This window comes from Heterocephalus glaber, unplaced genomic scaffold (genome assembly GCF_053883595.1).
Source record: "Heterocephalus glaber isolate CG9 unplaced genomic scaffold, H.glaber_assembly_v1.0 deba00001561, whole genome shotgun sequence".
Taxonomy (NCBI): Eukaryota; Metazoa; Chordata; class Mammalia; order Rodentia; family Bathyergidae; genus Heterocephalus; species Heterocephalus glaber.
Genome location: NW_028258349.1, coordinates 10,952,086 through 10,973,026, shown reverse-complemented (window position 1 = coordinate 10,973,026; position 20,941 = coordinate 10,952,086). Strand labels below are relative to the sequence as shown.

The following is a 20,941-nucleotide window of genomic DNA, read 5'->3' as shown; positions in this document are numbered from 1 at the left end:
ACTTCCGTCCGCGGCTCAGTTCTCCCGCCTCCGCCTCCGCCGCTGCTCGTGGAAGTCCCGCCATGGCACTGTCCCGGGGGCTGCCCCGGGAGCTGGCTGAGGCTGTGGCCGGGGGCCGGGTGCTGGTCGTGGGCGCGGGTGGCATTGGCTGCGAGCTCCTGAAGAACCTCGTGCTCACTGGCTTCTCCCACATCGACCTGGTGAGGGCCAGGCGCGCGCTGCTGAATGGCGGGCTGGGGTGCAGGAGCCGGGGGGTTTGGGGCCGGGAGTTGCGGGGCAGGCGCCGCCCACGAGGCGGGGATCCTGGCTGCGGGCTGAGAGGGAACTGTTTACAGGGCCCAGGCTGCCCAGCCGGCCCGGCCTGCGGACCCCGGGACCCCCAGAGGCCGCGACCGGGGTCTTGCGAGCTCTGCCGCGGGGGCGTCCCCCGCGTCCCGGACCTTGCGTTTGTGGCGCCTCCGGTGATGCATGCGGCTTCGTGGTTTTGTTTTTACTTCAGAACTGTTTCGCAGCTGCAGGGGGATGTAGGAGGTGATTGTTTGAATCCCTCGTGGATGTTGCGACTTAAATTCGGACGTTCCCCTCAATTCAGGAATAGTGACCCAGATCCGCAAACAGTTGTGATAGTACCGACACATCAGAGCGCTCGTCCCGAGCGGTGTACACGCATTAACTCATTTAATCCTAACTGCCACTCTGTGGGGGCAAACATTTTCATTCCATTTTATTTTTAACAGATGAGGAAAGTGAGATACGATGAGGTTTAGAAACTTTCTCTGGGTGACGAACCAAGTGGCAGAACCGTTGGATTCGCACTCTTCTCTGCCGGGTAGCTTACTTCATTAAAACCATTAGGATTTTACCTTTGCATTGTTGACAATGACAGAGCTGAGCGTGGTGATGCATGCCTGTAAACCTTGGAAGCTGAGGCAAGAGGAATGCGGAGAGTTCGAGGCCAGCCTCAACTGCATAGCGAGACCCTGTCTTTAAAAAATAATGACGGGGGGCCCGGGGATTTAGCTCAGTGATTCTGCCGCCTGCCTCGTAAGCACAAGGACCCGAGTTCGATCCCCGGTACCAAAAAAAAAAAGAAATAAAAATAATGACGGGGGGCGGGGATTTAGCTCAGTGGTTTCGCTGCCTGCCTCGCAAGCGCAAAGACCCGAGTTCGATCCCCGATGTGTTCTCTCCCTCTCCCACCCCCCTCTCTCTCTCAACTAAGGACATTACCTGGAACTTGGATATGAGTTTAAAGTATATTTTTTCAAACTCGCTCCGGAGGTGTTTATCATAATGTGTAAACACGGAATGAAAAAGTAGAGGTGGCAGGCAGAACTAATGAATGAATGACTGGACGGAAAGAATTTACACGTTTTTTCTTTGGTTACTCTTCATATCTGATCCGATTCTCTACCAGAAATCCTAATATGCTGATACATGTTTAAAAGAACTATTTTGTCATAGGAGAGGTAGTGAGTGTAAGGACCTGAAAAATAAATGGTTATACTTTTATATATATATATATATATATATTTGTTTGTTTGTTTGATTTCATTCAATTTTTGTGGTACTGGGATGGAAACTGGAGAGCACTGAGCTGCACTCCTTGCCCTTTTCACTTTGTAGTTCAGGCTGGTCTAGAACTCATGATACATAGCCCAAGCTGGCCTTGAACTCGCATTGATGGTCATCCTCCTGAACTTGCAGTGGTTCTGCTTCAGCCTTAGGGTACCTGGGATTACAGGTGTGAGGCACCATGCCAAGCTTAATTTTTGTATTACATTTAGAAAGTACAAATAAATGTTTAGGTGGTTATATGGTTTGGTTTTTTTGGTATCGGGAATCGAACTCGGGTCCTTGTGCTTGCGCAGCAGGTGGCGAAACCACTGAGGTAAATCCCCAGCTGTGGTTATATGTTTTGATGATTTTCATAAATCATAGTCAAAAGTATTAGCATGTTTCACAGTTCACATTTGATTGCTGTTTATATAAGCTAATTGAAATGGAATGAAAATGTTTTTCCTTCCTTGTATTTAATTTTTTTAGGGGGGGCTACTGGGGATTGAACTCAGGACCTTGCAGATGTGGTGCCACTGAGCTAAATCCCTGGCCCCCTTATATTTACTTTTAAGCAGCAGTAGATAACTTAAAACATGACACTTAATGGCAGGGCAGGCTGGCACATAATCCTAGTTATTTGGAAGGCTGAGGCAGGACCATCTCAAATGCTAGGTTAGTTTGAGCTAATTAGGGAGATCCTGTCTCAATAAAAATTTTTAAAAGGGTTGGAGTGTAGCAGAACACTCTCTGGATTCAATCTCCAGTACACCAAAAAAAAAAAAAAAAGGACCCCCCCCCCTTTTTTTTTTTTTTACTGTCTGTAGAAAAATTCCTTTCAGACCTCGGGTAATGCAAATGAATTGTATATATAAAAGGACGAATTACAGAGTACTGCAAAACTTTAGTAAATCTGTTTACTAAACAGATTATTTTTTATTATTATACATTATTTTTTGCCATGTATTTAATAAGAACAACAAGGCACAGTAAAATTTATATTGGATTTGAAAGAAGAATTAAACTGATAGGGAAATTTTATATTTTCAGTAAATTCACGTGCTTTATTTCAGCTAAGGAATTTCCTCAAATATTTGCATGAGTGATTTAAAGAGTTATCCGGGCCAGGGATTTAGCTCAGTGGTTTCGGCACCTGCTGCAAAAGCGCAAGGACCCGAGTTCGATCCCTGGTACCAAAAAAATAAAAATAAAAGTAAATAAAAAAGAGCTATCCTTTTTTGCTTTTTTTTTTGGACCAGGGATCGAACTTGGGACCTTACGCTTGCAAAGCAGGTGGCGGAACCACTGAGCTAAATCCCAGCCCCCTTTTTTGCTTTTTTGAGGCAGAGTCTCACGTGTAGTTCAGACTGGCTTTAAATTCATGATGTAGCTCAGGCTTACCTGGAACTCTCCCAGATGCTGGTATCACAAGTATGTGCCACCATGCCCAGTGCTCCTTTTCTTTTTTGGTACCAGGGATTGAACTCAGGACCTTATGCTTGGCGAGGCAGGTGGCAGCACCACTGAGCTAAATCCCTGGGCCAGTGCTCCTTTTTAAATGTATTTTTGAGAAGGTATCTTTGATAGTATCTTAGTTCTTTTCATATGTGTTATTTTTATCAATATAACAATTTTTGCATGACTAGTCCATGTATTTTCTTTGCTAATATAGCAAATATCAGAAGTTCTAGCCAGGTGGCTGAGGCAGGAGGTTCGCTGTGAGTTCAAGGCCACCCTAAAAAAAGTAGGCCAGGAATGTAGCTCAGTGGCGCCTCACCTGGCAGAAATTCCTGAGGTCAATTCCTGGTGGGAGGGTGGTAGCGGGGTGGTGGTGGTGGTTTCTGAATTTTGGATGCTGAGGAGTATTGGTCAAACCAGAACATTTGTGATTTACTGGGTTTTATGCATTTGTAGATTGATCTAGATACCATCGATGTCAGCAACCTCAACAGGCAGTTTTTGTTTCAAAAGAAACACGTTGGAAGATCAAAGGCACAAGTAAGTATTTCTCATACTGTTTCTGTTACCCCTAGATGGATCTTTTATTTATGATAGCAAAATAATTCTGCCTGTTCTGTGAAAGAAAAGAAGTACAACTATCTCTTTAGATGAAGGATTTTTAAGAGTAAAAAGATACATCAAGTAAAAGGCTAAACACCAGGCTCTCCATTTTTAGTCTACAAAGGAAATAGAAGTACTCTACCTAAGCTTGTAACTGGAGTGATTGTTGTATGTCTTTCATATTTAAATCTTTGATGGTTTATTTAGGATGAGCCTAGTTTTCCTACATTCCATAGAGGGTGACTTCTCTGTGAGAAGCTTCAACCTCCTTCACAATTTGGACTTTTTGGGGGGGACTGTATTCCAAATTGGAACTCACAGTGACCCTCCTGCCTTGGCCTCCCAAGTGTTGGGATTACAGGCGTGCACCACCACATCTACTAGCCATTTTGTCTGACTCCTGCTTGCTTCTCCTTTTCATTTTTTATATTTTGGGTTCTTTATCCAGGGATACTTTGCTAATCCTTTAGATATAGTGAGGTCTATAACAATGTGCAGCTTCATGGTTTGGAATTATATTTACTTGGATGGTTTTATATAATGTCTTATGCTCAGGCTCTTGTTAAGTGAATGAACGAATGACACTTGGTTATTGCTTTTTTTGTGTGTGTGGTGCTGGGAACCTGACTTGTGCACTCTACCGTTGAACCATTGAGCTATGATCTCAGTGACACCTCCTCACTTTTTTTTTTTTTGAGACACGATCTTACTGTGTAGTCTAGGCTGATTTAAATGCACTTTGTAGTGCAGATTGGCCTTGATGTTCCTGCCTCGGCCTTTGCATTATAGGCATGGGCCACCAGTTCCAGCTTTCTTTATTTTTGAAACAAAAGTCTCAGTAAGTTGCTGGGGCTGGCCTTGAGCTTTCATCTTTTCAGCTCCAGCCTTGTGAGTAGCTGGGAGTATAGACACACACCCGTGGTGGCATGCTTGGCTATTCTTATTTTAGTTTTCATATAGAAATGTGTCTGATATATGTGGTGGGGTTGAGGGCTTTCCTGTTATTTTATAAATTATGGCTGGGGATTTAGCTCAGTGGTTTTGCTGCCTGCTGGACAAGCACAAGGACCTGAGTTCCATCCCCAGTACCCCCCCCCATGTATATATATAAAATATAATTTAATCTTAATGAAATTTTATCACTTTTTTAGTTTTATATGAGGTTACTATGTAAGTAAGTGAGATAACAGTGCTTATATCTCTCAGAAGCAGATTTGAAATACAAACAAATGTTACAGTAATTTACTGTTGTTTGTTTTTCCAGGTTGCCAAAGAAAGTGTACTACAGTTTTACCCAAAAGCTAATATTGTAGCTTATCATGACAGCATCATGAAGTATGTAATAATTATTTTGAGTAGTTGTGTTTGCTATGAATTTTTAATTAAACTTTTGAACTATAAGATATTTTTATTAGCCAAAATGTAAGCACAAAATCATTCTGCTTTTTAAAAAAATTTTTTATAGAATAAATAAAATGTGATTGTGCCCATATAAGTCAGGTTGCATTCTTTTTAACTATTTTATGTATAGTTGAATTATTTAAGTAAGTGATGAGATATTTTAATGTTTTTATATTTTTAAATTTTAATGTTTTTAATAAATACATTGTTTAGAAACTTAGTGGACATTATATTCTTGTTCCACATTAAGAAGGCATTTTAAACTATAAAATGTCCTTGTATGTGATGATTCAGACTTCCAAATATATTTCATTCTGATTGATTTCAGTTTAAAAAGTTCTCTTCCAAGATGATATATTTATTAGGATTCTGACTTGTGTAATATGACACTGGGAATTGTAGTGATGCAGTGACAAACACCTCTCACCCCACCCCCAACCCTGACCCTGAATTGAATTCAGGGCCTTGATGCTGAGCTACATCCCCAGCCCATTTTTTTCACTTTTAGACACATACTTGCTAAGTTGCCCAGGCTGGCCTTGAACTTGAGATGCTCCTCCCACAGCAATCCACAGAGTGCTGGAATACAAACATGCATCACCATGTTGGTTGGGGTACACTTGTCTCAGTAAAAATAGAGTAAATACATAAGTTTGGAGGTGTTGGACCAAAGGAGTTGCATTATTTTCGCCCTAGTCCCAGGGATTAAACCTAGCTAAGGCTTTGGTCAAGTGTTCTATTACTGAGCTATATAGCACTAGTCCCTAAATTACCCATTATCTATAGTTGTTCCCTAGCTCACAAGTACATTACTATAAAAGTAGTATAGTTAAAAATAGTTCTTATTTGAGGTACTAGAATTAGAAAAAGTCTTATACTTTCTCAGGGCATTTTTATCTCCAACTTATTTTTTATTCTCCAGACCTGCCTATAGCTCTGTAACCCTCTTACCCCATGTTACTTTCCCAGTACTGCTAAAAGCAGAGACCCTAGGGGCCTGAACCCTGCTGATCCTGACCATCCGAGGTGAAGCTGTCAGCCACGTGGATCCTGGGAATGTGTTCTTTGTGTTTTCCCAGGCTCTCGCTGCCCTGAGAAGGCCTGGCGAGACTAGTGAGGTCATGCCATGTCTCTGCCGGTTTGAGATCTTGTTCTTGTGCCCTAGGTAGCTGGCCAAAAAGGATACAAATTTGAGGGAAATATTTTTTTTGAAATCTGCTTATGTTTGGAAAAAGTCAAACCTTACTGTGTATATTGTATATACCCCTAACAGTAGTTACTTTGGTACTTTTAAGGACCCCGCAATATACTGTGAATATCATGTTTAGTAAAGCTAATTTTGGTGACCTTTTTGCTTTGCTTTGTAGCCCTGACTACAATGTGGAATTTTTTCGACAGTTTATATTGGTTATGAATGCATTAGATAACAGAGGTAAGATTTTAAAAAATCCCAATTCAAGTGATATTCCAAATTTTTTATTTGTTTCTGTGTATTACCTTATAATTACAGAAGAATAGTAGCAGATTAAGGATCACATTGTTTTGGTCAAGGTATGGAAGGGAAAAGTAGCAGGTTGTTTTTTTTTCAAATGTTCTTTTGTTGTTTTTTGAGACAGCGTCTTGCTTTGTAGTTCAGGCTGGCCTTGAATACACTATGTAACCCAGGCTGCCTTGAACTTGCAGCAATCCTCCTGCTACAGTCTCCCCAGTGCTGGAATTACAGTGTGTGCTACCACGCTGGCCTAGGTTGGGGGGTTTTCTCCCTTTTTTTTTTTTTCTGCTGGTGATTGAAATCAGAGTCTTGTGTATGTTAAGTAAACTACACTCCTAGCCCCAGCACCTGGAATTTTGTTATTTAAAAATTATTTTCTAGGGTTGCAGTTGTAGAGCATTTGTCTAACATGTATGTGAGGCCCTGCGTTGATCCCCAGTACCACAAATAGTAAGATTTTGATTTTAGGAGTGATTTTCCTGGAATAAATTTGTGATTTAAATTCCTTATGCTTGATATTTGGTTGTGTGTCTCTTAGAATAGTCTGTAATTAGTTGGATAAGGTGGCGCATGCCTATAAATCCCAGCACTTGGGAGGGTGAGGCAGGACGATCACTGAGTTCGAGGCCAGCCTGGGCTACATAGTGAGATCCTGCTTCAGAAAAAAATAAAGCAAAAAATTTCATTCTAATTAAAGGTAGCTAATTTGTGTTTTAAAAATCTTGTTAACTAGTATTTGTCTTTCAGCTGCCCGAAACCATGTTAATAGAATGTGTCTGGCAGCTGATATCCCTCTTATTGAGAGTGGGACTGCTGGTTATCTTGGACAAGTAACTACTATCAAAAAGGTAAAGAAAAGCTTTGTTTTTGACTTTCTAAATATTTATTTGAACCTTATGGAAGGAAGAAGTAAATGTTGAATTTTTATAATATAAGTAGATCAGTAAAAGAGGTAAGGATTTTCATGCCATATAAAATTTACGATGATATACTTGAGGCTCTGGGCTCAGTTTCCTGCCTGTGTTGTCCTCCCTCTGGGAGTCAGGATGCTATAAAGGTACTTTAAAAGACTAAGGGCAGAAATATCTCAGCTCTGTGCCACTTTGTTTCATTTAGTTAAATGTTAAAATTCAAAACTGAGTGTGGTGGTGCATTCTGGTATGGTGAGGCAGGAGGATTGCAAACTTGAGCCTGGCCTGGACAACTTAGTGAGACTATGCCTTAAAATAAAATGGCTTGAGATGTAGCTCAGTTCGAAGGCTGTGGGTTCAATTCCCAGGACAGCCAAAAATTAAGAAAAAGCATTAAATCTTACCATAAAAAATTCTTCATAGGGCTGGGGATGTAGCTCAGTGGTCACATGCCTCCTTGGCAAGTGCAAGGTCCTGAGTTTGATTCCCAGTACTGGAAAAAAAAAAAACTACAAACATGTTTTTAAAAAAATTCTTTGGCCAGGATTTAGCTCAGTGTTTCCACCGCCTGTCTTGCAAGCAGAAGGACCCAAGTTTGATCCCCGGTAAAAAAAAAAAAAAATTCTTTGTAGCATGAGACTACATGCCATGGTGTGATTGACATATAATAAACCAGGCTTCTAAAGTTCTTTAGTCTGGGAGGTAGAGTGGTAGAAGTACGTGCTTACTATCAATCGCCAGTACTAAATGAATAAATTTTGTCTAATGGATCTAGATCTATGTATCTGAAAGGAACTTTGAAAACTTTTTGTGGTGATTTGTCAGATAATTTTTCTTTTTTTTTTTTTTGAGACAGGGTTTTGCTATGTAGTTCAGGCTGGTCCTAAACTCAAGACGATCCTCTTGCCGGAATTACAGGCATGCATCACCACGTCTGGCTATATTTCAAATATTTGAAACTAAGGAATAATAGGACAAATACCTGTATACTCATAACCCAGTTTTTTTGTTTTGTTTTTTGGTACTGGGGATCGAACTTGGGACCTTGTGCTTGGGAGGCAGGTGGTGGAACCACTGAGCTAAATCCCCAGCTCATAACCCAGTTTTATAAAAACCCCAACATTGTGATTTATTTTTGGTTCAGATATTTTCTCTTTTCGGTCTATAAAGAAATTAAAGGTTACAAAAATACATTTGAAGAATTCTTGTGCAGGTTTTTAAACCTTATGACTTTGTGGGAAAAAAAATACATAAAATATGCTGGTTTTAATTGATTGATTTTGGCAGTTTATCCATGTTAAAAATTGTGGCTGTTTGATTTGTTTGAACTGTTAAATATTATCCTTGGAGGGTTTTTTAGACTCATTCTCCAAAGCCTATTGTACAAGTCAGTGTGTATTCGATTTAGTTGAGTAAATGGAGACCTTAAATCTATTGACAGATCAAATGAATAGTTCTCTTTTTTCCCTGATATAAGACATAATTGCTTGCTATGTGACTGTCCTCAAGAAAGTATATTGTAAGATCAAGGGCACAAGATGATGGAGGAAACTCTGAAACTCTTGGAACAGTGTCTGTAGGTGTTGGTTCTTTAACCATTATTAGAAAGACATTGCTTTTCACATGTAATCTTGAGACACCAGTGTGTATTAACATTTATATTGAGGGCCAAGGATTTAGCTCAGTAGCTCTGAGCCTGCCTGACACAAAAAAAATTTATATTGAGAAGCTGAGCCTGAACTCCAGGGCTCAGGAGGCTGAGGCAGTAGGATTGCTAGTTGGAGGCCAGCTTGGGCTACATAGTGAGTTCAAGGCCAGGCTGAGTCCCTGCCCCTCCCCTCCCTCCCAAAAAGGTGACTGGGTTCAATTAATTTAAAAACAAAAAAACTGATGTTGAGAATTGTTGACCAGAAAAAGATGATTCATTTGATGGTTTTGAAAAATTACCTCAGGACCATAGACTTCTTCCAGGGTTTAGATTCCATATGGTTAACTTGAAACTTGAGTACCAACAAAAACAAGCGAAGTTTGGTGATAGGGTTTTCCATGTATCTAGATAGCGCTTGAAATTCATGATTACTTTGAATTTAATTTTTGTGAGATTTTAAGATCATGGCTATGAATACTACTTAACAAAGTTTCACTTTTGAGAAGTAATTGATTAGAAAATTGTCTTTTTGCTACTTTAGTATAATGAATGTAAACTTTTTATTTCATTCAAGTACAGGAATTTTTATTTGAGTTGTTGTAAGTAACGTTCACTGGCCCAGGAGTCAGAGAACCTCAGCCTTAGCTGTGACTATGGTTGACTTTTATGGCTGTTTTGTATTAAGAGGTTATTTGGGCCGGGGATTTAGCTCAGTGGTTCCAGTGCCTGCCTCGCAAGCGCAAGGTCCCGAGTTCGATCCCCGGTACCAAAAAAAAAAAAAAAAGGAAAGAGGTTATTTGCTTGTAGAATAAAGATTTTGGAGTTAATAAAATTTTAAAACAGGGCCGGGGATTTTTTTGTGTGTGTGTGGTACCGGGGATCAAACTCTGGTCCTTGCGCTTGCGCAGCAGGCAGCGAAACCACTGAGTTAAATCCCCGGCCCTGGATTTAGCTCAGTGGTTTCGCCACGTGCTGCGCAAGCGCAAGGATCTGAGTTCGATCCCTGGTACCAAAAAAAAAAAGGAAATTTTAAAATATCCTTGACAGCGTAAAGCCTGTTTGGACTATAGATGAAGAAATACACTGTTGAAAAATTAACCATCATGGAACAAATTTCTTCTTTTGTGTCTTGATTTTGTAGGGTGTGACCGAGTGTTATGAATGTCATCCTAAACCAACCCAGAGAACTTTTCCTGGCTGTACAATTCGTAATACACCTTCAGAACCCATTCATTGCATCGTGTGGGCAAAATATTTGTTCAAGTAAGAGAGTATATGTTTCTGGACATTTCAGTACTGATGATGGGACATGATGTCATTTTTATTTAAATACAGAGATTGTACTTACAATATTTAAATATGGTGAAGAGATACTTTGGTAGCTTTCTTGTGGTACTTATTGTATTAATGTAAATCAGACAACATTGTATACCATAGATGATGTGGGAAGCTTAGTCTGATATTGGAGACAGGCGTGTGTAACTAAATACAAATGCATATATTTGGAAATAAAGAATGTACTTGTAAATAACTCATTGGTTAAAAAAAAATCACAGCTGGACATAGTGGCACATGCCTGTAATCCCAGCATTCCAGGAGGCTGAGGCAGGAGGATTGCCAAATTTGAACCCATCCTGGGGAATTAGGCGACTTAGTGAGACCTTGTCTCAAAAAAAGAGAAGGGCTGGGAATGTAGCTCAGTGTGAAGGCTGTGGGTTCAACACCCAGGCCCCTGTGTGCATGGTGAAGAACAGCTTTGTAGTGATAGTGGAAAGTATTTCCTTAAAACCCATAGGATACATCAAATGTAGTAGGAAGAAAAGTTTACAGACGTGAAAAAAAACTGAACATTAGTGACCTAAGAGTCCAATTTATGTGAGAAAATGAACCACAAAATAAACTTAAAAGCAAAATAGAAAAGTGATACCATCCTCAGCAACTTACCAAGAGATTATCTCAAGTTAATATTTTTAGAAAGGGGGACTGGGAGAAGTTGCTCAGTGCTAGAGTGCTTTTGTAAGTAGATGCAGTTCCTGGAATCAATACCCAGGTTTTTGTTTTTGAGACAGGGTCTTACTATATAGTCCAGACTTGAACTCACTATGTAGCTCAGGCTGGCCTTGAACTTGCCACAATCCTCCTGCCTCAACCTCCCAAGTGCTAGGATTACAGGCCTGCACCACCAAGCCCAGCTTTTTATTGTTTTTTATTATTTTTTATTTTTTGATACTGGGGATCTAACTCAGGTCCTCGCACTTGCGCAGCAGGCGGCGAAACCACTGAGCTAAAGCCCTGGCCCTTGGTTTTTTGAGACAGGGTCTCACTATATAGTTCAGGCTGGCCATGAACTCACTATGTAGCCAAGGCCAGCCTGGAACTCATGGCAATCTTCTTGCCTCAGGTTCCCAAGTGCTGGGACTACAGGCATGCGCCACCATGCCTGGCTCCAAACCCCAGTATTGTAGGAAGGAAAAATATAAAGTTCCTGAGAATAAATCTTAAGATATAAAAATTAAGTTTTAAGGACCAACATAGAAAATTAATGACTGTTGAAATATAAATAACAAGTAAAATAGAATGATGTATTTATGGATTGGAAGTCTTAATATTGTCAATATTATTTGTTTTCAAATTGATTATATAGTTACATTTCCAATTAAAATCTCAAATTTTATTGGCACTTGTTGAGCTAATTTAAAAATCTATAAGGGGGGGCTGGGGATTTAGCTCAGTGGTTCTGCCGCCTGCCTCGCAAGCGCAAGGTCCCGAGTTTGATCCCCATTACCAAAAAAAAAATGTATAAGGGTCAGAGGGTATGACACAGTGGTAGGTAGAAACATGCTTACCATGGGCAAAGGCTCTGAGTTCAGATAAAGAAGTGTATAAATGTATATGGAAGGTTAGAGACTAAGGAGCCAAAACACTCCTACAGATGATGGGCCAGTTTGTCCTAACAAATGTCAAGATTTACTATTGATACAGAAAAGTTTTAGATAACTTAATAGATTGAATATTAAGGTAATTGTAGAAGCAAAATAAGTAATGTATTCTTTTAAGATTTACTTTTCCCATAACTCCTTGTTTAAGGTGAGGATTATCTGACTCTTAAGGGGTAACTTCATTAACCTAACAAAGTTACCAGGCCAGGGTGAATTTACAATGTACATGGCCTGTCTTGTGTCTGTGATTTGTAAATAGGTACTGGGATTGTATTTACATATCAAAGACCACTAGGGATGAGATAATGGCTAAAAAGGATACAAAAAGGGAAATGCTGAACAAAGGGGTCGGATACTGACCAGACTGGTTTCTGGCGTGTTCTGCCCACTGGCGAGAAGAAATTTTGTTATTTTATCGGAATTCTGTCTGTGTATTTCTTTCCGAGATTTCTGTAACACTGTAGGCAGGAGTGGTAGCTTGGGCCTGTAATCTCAGCACTTGGGAGGCTGAGGCAGAAAGATTGCAAGTTGGAGCCTATCCTGGTCTACATAGTGAGCTCCAGATCAGTCTGCATTACAAAGTAAGACCTTGTCTTAAAAACAAAAATAATTTCACATTAAAAATAATTGATGTATTGCTGGTGTAGGGATAAACACATCTTGGGACAGACTGTAGATCTCAAAACCAAGGTCATAGAGATCTCAAATGAAAGAAGGGATTAAATAAAAGGTAGAGTAGTAGTTGGTATCAATGTGGGAAATGGTTTTATTCCATAATTTAAACAATGTGTTAAAATTAAGTCTAAGCCTGCTATGGTGGTACATACCTGTGATCCCAGCGCTCTAGAGGCTGAGGCAGGAGGATCGTAAATTCAATCTGAACCCTGGGAGTTGCGTTGGTCAGTGAGACCCAAAATGAAAAATAAAAAAAGGGGCCGGGGATTTAGCTCAGTGGTTCCACCACCTGCCTTGTAAGCAGAAGGACCTGAGTTCGATCCTCGGTTCCAAAAAAAAAAAAGAAAGAAAAAGAAAAAAAGGCTGGTGATAGTAGTTAAGTGCAAAGGCCCTGAGTTCAATCTGTAGTGTGGATAATAGAGAAAAATTAAGTCCAGATGGATTAAGGGTTGAGATGTAACAGACAAAACTTTAAACCTTATAGGAGGATGTTCTTATCCTCAGGGTTAGGGATCAGTTTCTTAAGCTTCAAAGCATAGTAACAATGAAAGGAAAAGATCGATATGTTCAAATCTGTTAGGTACCTCTTATCAGAAGACATTAAATGATACGTAAATAATATGTGGGAGAAAAGATTGTGCTCCATAATGTGTTCCTTTAATCAGTTAAAAAAAAGCAAATGCTGGCTGTGGCAATACATACCTCTAATCCTAGCTACTTGGGAGGCTGAGATAGGACGGTTGAAAGTTTGAGGCCACCCTAGGCATGTTACTGAGAAACTCAAAATAATTTTTTTCCTTTGGGTATTTATGTATGTATGTATGTATGTATTTATTTATTTATTTATTTGGAGATAGAGTCTCCCTTTGTAGTTTAGGCTCGCCTTGAACTCACTGTGTAGCCCAGCTGGCCTTGAGCTCACACTAATCCTTCTGCCTCACCGTCGCAAGTGCTGGGATTTACAAGTGTGTAGCACCAGATCCAGCTCAAAATTTTTAAAAAGGGCTGGGTAGGGGAAGGGGAAGTAAAATTAAGGTGGGTTCTGTACATTATTCTGACTCCCCACAATGAATGTAATTGTTATGTACTGCAAACATTTACTAATGAAAATTAAAAATTAAATGGCTGGGGCCAGGGATTTGGCTCAGTGGTTCTGCCGCCTGCCTCGCAAGCAGGAGGTCCCGAGTTCAATCCCCGGTACCAAAAAAAAATTAAAATGGCTGGGGATTTAGGTCAGCATTCCCTAGGTTTGATCCCCACTACTGTTTAAAAAAAAATTGGTTAGGTTGTAGATATGATGTAGAGAGCTTAGTAGCATCCACAAGGCTCTAGCTTTAAACTACAGGGCCCCCCACCCCACTCCCACACATAAGTGCCAGTTATGGCATGTGCCTGTAATCTAAGCACTCTGGGAGGCTGAGACAGGAGGATTACAAGTTCCAGCCTGTTTTCTAAGTCTCTGTGCAAATACTACCAGGGCTGGGGATTTAGCTCAGTGGCTCCAGCCTGGCTCACAAGCACAAGGTCCTGAGTTTGATCGCCGGTACTGCAAAAAAATATATATATACTCCCGTTAAAATAAAAGTGTCTTGTTCACTGTTGATTATCTCTACCTGTCACAGGACCTTGCATCTAGCAGGTGTGTGATAAGAACACCTAGCTTTAGGTGTACTTCACAAATGTTATTCTGGTGTTGAAACATCTCAAGAGGGCTTATAAAGGCTACTGATTGGTTGATCACAGATTTTTTTTTTTTTGATACTGGGTTTTGAACTCGGGACCTTGTGCTTGCGAGGCAGGCGGCGGAACCACTGAGCTAAATCCCCGGCATGTTGATCACAGATATTTAACATCAGGATGTACAGAGCTTAGATGATAGAAATGTATGTAGATCATGTTTTGTGGCTATTGTTAGCATGAAAGCTATTTAAACAGTTTGCTTTAATTCTCTTTGGTTTATGAAATGTAATTTATGAGTAGCAAACTACTCTTTATCTGCACTAAACATGGAGTACTGTATTATTTGTGAGGAGAGTAGGAAAAATTGCCACATTTGTTCAAATGCCTTGTTCATAAATATTCACTACTTTAAAATTATAGCCAGTTGTTTGGGGAAGAAGATGCTGATCAAGAAGTATCCCCTGACAGAGCTGACCCTGAAGCTGCCTGTGAGTAAACATATTTAACATGTTTTCTTATTAGTGACTATTACCTTTATTTTGGTAATTTAGTATTGGTGGGTTAAGAGAAGGATAATAATTGCTGTTATGTGCTCAATAATATGTTACATGCTTAACATTATTAAGCATTAAATGTTATTTCATTTTTAAAGCAATATTTACAGAAAAGTAGTTCTGACTTATTGGTGAAGAGAAATTTAATAATTAAAGGTAGGATTCATTCAGATCTGATGACAGGACTATGCTTTTGTAAACTTAAGCATTTGGCCTTTAGACACTGAGGCACAAAAAATGCCGATGAGTGTGTTTTCTTTTTTCCTGGAACTCAATGAAGTGACTTCCATGAGTGACTGCCCCCACAAGTTAGTGAGAGCTCATTTCTACATCGAAAATAAGATGAGGTAAGGCCTGGTGGTACATTCTGTAATCCCAGCTCTCTGGGAGGCTGAGGCAGAAGGATCACAGGTTCGAGCCCAGGTGGGTAATTTAGTGACTTAGCAAGACCTTTTCTCAACATAAAAAATGAAAAAGGACTGTAGCATCAACACCCTGGGTTCAATCCCCAGTAATACCACACACCAAAAAAAACAAAAACAAAAAAAAACCCCGGTATTTGTTTTATAGGGGAACCAACAGAAGCTGAGGCCAGAGCTCGAACATCTAATGAAGATGGTGACATCAAACGTATTTCCACAAAGGAATGGGCTAAATCAACTGGATATGATCCAGTTAAACTTTTTACTAAGGTTAGGTTTACTTTCTTTACAATTTTGGATAGATTTGATATTTTTGATTCTGTTTTACAGTAGTATATAGAATTGGGCAAGGTACACCTGTAATCCCAGATGCCCAGTAGGGTGAGGCAAGTTCGAGACTTAAGTTAGCAAGACCCTAAAATTTATAAAAGGGCTGAGGGTGTAGCTAGCTTAGTGTTGGATCTCTTGCCTAGCATGCCTGACACCGTTGGGTTCAATCCCCAGCATCCTTAAATAGCATTTAAAATTAAATTAAGCTCTGTATGTATGTAAATGTTGTCCTAACAACAGCTTGTATTCTTTTCCTCATAACAGATTTCACAGCTTGACTCTTTTAAGCCTTTTGTATTTATTTTCTCACAAAGTTTTTGTTCTTGGGAAAATGGTTTGTATTTCTGTTATACCTAAAATATACTAAACTGATATGGCTAGCAACAATAGTTTTCAAATTGTTATCCTCGGTACCTATTTTTGTTCCTACAACAGTGCGACTATTGAAAGGGAATCTTTCAGGACCACTGTAAGGGCATCGAGAGGGATGTACTGCCCCTTTGTAGGATCTGATTTTCATATTTAACCAATATGGAACAGTGCTCCTGGAAGTGTGCAGTGCCATCTGCATTCCCACTAGAGCATGGAAGAGAATAACCTCAGCAAGACTCTGGTGTGTATGGTGAGGAGCAGGGAGGAATCAGGAATGACACCTGGTTTCTTGTTGGGCAGTTGGATAGAACAGAGGTACCATTCTCTGAGACAGGTGAGGTGGGAAGTAAGTGAATGAAGGGGGTTAGACGAGTAGGAGAAGGTAATATAGTACAATCAGTTTCAAACTGTAGATTGCTCTGGAGCATTAGATCCATGATAAGTGATTCTCTAGATAAGTAAGAATTTAGTCTAAGGATATGGTTAGGACTCAAGTGTATAGATGTAATTTAATTAATGGGAATGTACTTGCTGTATCAAGGACAAGGTAGAGAAGAGAAGTTACAGAACTCTGGGACACTCTTAATATTTAGTAATAGCCAGGAAAGGAGAAGGACATGGAGTTTATCCTTGGAAAACTGCTAATTCTCCCTTGTCTGGCAGGCTTTGCTCACCCAGACTTTCAGTGTCCTCTGCAAATTGTGTTCAGCTGCATTTGTTACCCAGATCATAATAGACTGATCTCTTTGTTCACTAATTGCACGTGTAGTGTTGTAGTCTTTCCTTATTAGATAAAACCAAAGTATTTATAGTACACAGTTTTGTGATTTTTACATTAAATTGTATTCTACTTACTTGTATATCTACTTGTTTTGAGAAAATTAAAAATTGAGTATATTTTGAAGAAGTAGTTACATTGTTTAAATTTAGCCTGGCTGGCCATGGTGGCGTATGGCTGAGAGTTTAAGGCCAGTTTGAACTGCAGAGGGGGAGACCCTGTCTCAAAAAAGCAAATTAATTAAGCCAGCTGTATACTTTTTTTGTTGTTGTTATTGGGGATCGAACTCGGGACCCTTGCACTTGTGGGGCAGGTGCCGGAACCACAGTTGTATACTCTTTAACTATTTCTTCACGTAATTGTGTTAAAAAAATAATAGAAAATCCAGATAAGGAAAAAGTAAAAATACTAAAGTTACTTGAAATCCCACCACGTATTTTCTTGTGCTGGTTTCTTAGTCTATGTGTGATAGCTTTTTTGTTTGTTTTTTTGTTTTGTTTTTTTGGTGCCAGGGATCAAACGCGGGTCCTTGCACTTGCAAGGCAGGTGGCGAAACCACTGAGCTAAATCCCCGGCCTGATAGCATTTTTTTTTTATTTGCTTGTCAGTTTTGTGCTTTTTTTTTTTTTTAAAGCTTTGTGCGTATAAGAAGGAGGGTACTGAGATCACATTTTGAATATGTTACAGATAGTTAGGAATTTCTGTTGAGTACTTGTAGAATAAATATGCCTTATTGGCATGTACCTACAAACTTGGAGATACTGTCACTGGTATCTCCAGGCTCAGTGATTGTATTCAGTTCTTGTAGAGTTGATGCATATTTGTTTGAGTCCCTTAATTTGTGGTGATGCTTCAGATAGATTTTTGGAGTTTTAGGGGAGCTTCTGAGGACGTGATTCATGAGGGCTGGGGAAGTTACCACAGTTTAGAGCTTCTCTGTGTTTTTCAGAATGCTCCTGCTTGTAACTTTTTTTTTTTTTTTGGTACCAGGAATTGAACTTGGGACCTTGTGGTTGCGAGGTAGGCGGCGGAACCACTGAGCTAAATCCCCAGCCCTTGCTTGTAACTCTTATATGTAGGGATTCTGTGTAAAATTTTCTTTTACAAAACATTTGAGCTTTATCTTTTGGCTTTTGAAAGTGTCTTTAAATACGATTTCACAGTATAATATTTAAACCAGCAGTGAAAGTGTGATATATATTTTTAAACTTGGGGCCTATAGAGTTCATGGAATTTCTCTTTTTCCTTTTTTTTAAAGCTTTTTAAAGATGATATCAGGTATCTATTGACAATGGACAAACTGTGGCGGAAAAGGAAACCTCCAGTTCCATTGGACTGGGTTGAAGTACAAAATCAAGGTAAAGAATACATTTAGATTTTGGAATACCTAAACTGAAGTTCCCTCACCTAAAATCTTCAAATGTCCTGTTGTTTCTTGAAAATGGTATGTGTTCATATGTTCAAATAATTCAAAACAGTGTCAGAAATCAATCAGAGTTACCATCATTTACAAGAATAGCCACATTAAACAGTTGAGGCAGTGTTCTCATCCATTTCATGCACATAGACACAGGCAATTAGGTATATGTTACATCAATGGGACCATAATATTTTGAATAATATGACTATCATTTCTTTCTCTTCTCCCCTCTGCCCTCCCCTTCTTTTCTGTCTTGTTCTGTCATGTCTTGTCCAAGACAGGGTCCACTATATAGCCTAGATTGCCCTTGAATTCACAATCCTTATGCCTCAGCCTCCTCAGTGTTGAGATTATGGGTATGTACCACCACGCCTGGCAAGTTTTTTTGTTTTGTTGGTTTTGGGGTTTGCAATGCTGGAATAGAATACTATACTCTTGATTTTTTTCAGTCAGTTATTATTTAGTCATTTATTGATTAACAAGTAGTTCAAAAAAGAGTTGTGATGAGTGTATGTGCATATCCATCTTTGTAGTCGTATGATTATTTCTTCAACACTTAATTTGAGTATTTCTTCAAGACCTAATTAGCAATGTATTTTTTTGTTATTGTTTTGGGGGGTTTTTTGGTACTAGGAATCGAACCCAGGATCTTGTGCTTGTAAGGCAGGTGGCAGCACCACTGAGCTAAATCCTCAGCCTAGCAATGTGTTTTTTTCGTTTTTGGTACAGGGGATGTAACTCAGGACCTTGCACTTGCGAGGTGGGCGCTGGAACCACTGAATTAAATCCCCAGCCCTATCTCAACATTTTTTTTTTTGGTACCGGGGATCAAACTCGGTTCCTTGGGCTTGCGCAGCAGGTGGGAAAACCACTGAGCTAAATCCCCGGCCCCCTATCTCAACTTTGTAACAGTTTACTTGTACAGATATTTCTATTGTGATAATTATTTTAATAGAGGGGGTTTGGTTTTTTTTGGTTTTTTTTCCTTTTTTTCTAGTGTTGGAGATTAAACTCAGGGCTCTTAAGACAGCTGCATCCCCAGTCCTTTTTTCATTTTTTGTTTGAGAAAGTCTCACTAAGTTGCTTGGGCTGGCCTCAAACTTGATGATCCTTCTTTTTTTTTTTTTTTAATTTTATTGGTACATTGTTGATACACATAATGATAATATTCATCATATGGAATTTGCACCTGTACATGATACATCTTGATTCTTTTTTTTCCCATTTCCCTCCCCTCCCTTCAACCTCTCTTCCCCTTCCTGTTTACAAATGGTGATCCTTCTGCCTGGACTTCCTTAGTAGCTTGGATTATAGGTGTTCTCCACTGTTTTTTTTTTTTTTTGGTGCGGAGATTGAACTCGGGTCCTTGCGCTTGCACAGCAGGTGGCAAAACCACTGAGCTTAAATCCCTGGCCCAACTGTCTTTTTTTTTGCCTAGCTTTTTTTTCCTTATTGGTGAAGGATTGAATTTGTTAAATGGAACCCAGTGGAGAAATAGTATTTATTACTGAAGTTTCTAATTTTATTTTTATTTTATTTTTTAGGAGGGGAAACCAAAGCATCAGATCAACAAAATGAACCCCAGTTAGGTCTGAAAGACCAGCAGGTTCTAGATGTGAAGAGCTATGCACATCTTTTTTCAAAGAGCATTGAGACTTTGAGAGTTCATTTAGCTGAAAAAGGGGATGGAGCTGAGCTCATATGGGATAAGGTTTGTTTTGAAAATGTGTGTCAATTATTAAGTAATTAATTTTGGTACCGGGGATCGAACTCAGGACCTTGTGCATACGAAGCAGGCGGCGGAACCACTGAGCTAAATCCCTGACAATGGGTCAATTATATATATATCACATGTATATTTTAGTTCTTGAGCTGTAATAGAAGTTAGGAATTTTTGAGGTATTATCAGATCTTGAGGATGTATCTTTAATTTGGTTTGGATGTTTTACTATATTTGCAGTGTGAATTTTCTGTATATGATTTCAAGCAGTATCGTGAAACTTCATTTTGGATTTTAGTAAAGGGTTTGTGGTTTATAATATTGACAAGAAAAATAATGTGAATTTATTAGAGTAGATTGTTCCACTGACTTAAGAAAATAGAGGGCCGGGAATTTAGCTCAGCGATTTTGCCACCTGCTGCACAAGCTCAAGGACCTAAGTTTGATCCCCGGTACCAAAAAAAAAGAAAATAGACTTTAAATTCAATATAGATGTATTAATAGAAGTCAAAATCCTTTTGGAGACAACAGTCTTTTGGCTTCATTTGACCTTGAAAGTGATTAAAATTGCCTTTCTGTTGAAATAATTACAACTTTTAGGAGGTCTGAGCAAAAGACCTCTCAGTATAATAATGAGATGGATTTACTCTTAAGCTTCAAATAATATTTAATAGTACTCTGCAGTTACATGGTTTTTTTTCTGTTTCTTGTAACAAGGTCTCTAATTCAGGCTGGCCTTGAACTCACCATGTACATCCTGGCCTGGCCTCAAACTTTCAAACTTACAGTGATCTTCCTGCTTTAGCCTCCTGGGTGCTAAGATTACAGATGTGAGCCACTACACTCAGCTTGTAGTTACATGTTGCATGAGGGTTTGTTTGTTTGTTTGTTTTTAACAGAAGATTGAACTCAGGGTGTACCTCTTTTTTTTTGCCCTACTGGGGATCGAACTCAGGACCTTGGGCTTGTGAGGCCACTGAC

At 39.4% G+C, this 20,941-nt stretch overlaps 1 protein-coding gene across 2 annotated transcripts in view; it reads left to right on the top strand.

The window, feature by feature from the left end:
• Uba2 (ubiquitin like modifier activating enzyme 2) overlaps positions 1-20,941 on the top strand; it is a 31,805-nt gene continuing 10,864 nt past the window's right edge. The window contains exons 1-10 of one of the 2 annotated variants that reach the window (XM_004858893.3): positions 1-200; positions 3,472-3,555; positions 4,883-4,953; positions 6,387-6,451; positions 7,259-7,359; positions 10,212-10,333; positions 14,785-14,852; positions 15,489-15,610; positions 18,079-18,178; positions 19,785-19,951. In XM_004858893.3, the coding sequence (XP_004858950.1) occupies positions 63-200; positions 3,472-3,555; positions 4,883-4,953; positions 6,387-6,451; positions 7,259-7,359; positions 10,212-10,333; positions 14,785-14,852; positions 15,489-15,610; positions 18,079-18,178; positions 19,785-19,951 (1,038 nt within the window). In that variant the 5' untranslated portion in view covers positions 1-62. The remainder of the gene's footprint in view (positions 201-3,471; positions 3,556-4,882; positions 4,954-6,386; positions 6,452-7,258; positions 7,360-10,211; positions 10,334-14,784; positions 14,853-15,488; positions 15,611-18,078; positions 18,179-19,784; positions 19,952-20,941) is intronic. The other variant, XM_004858894.3, reaches the window with a different exon arrangement.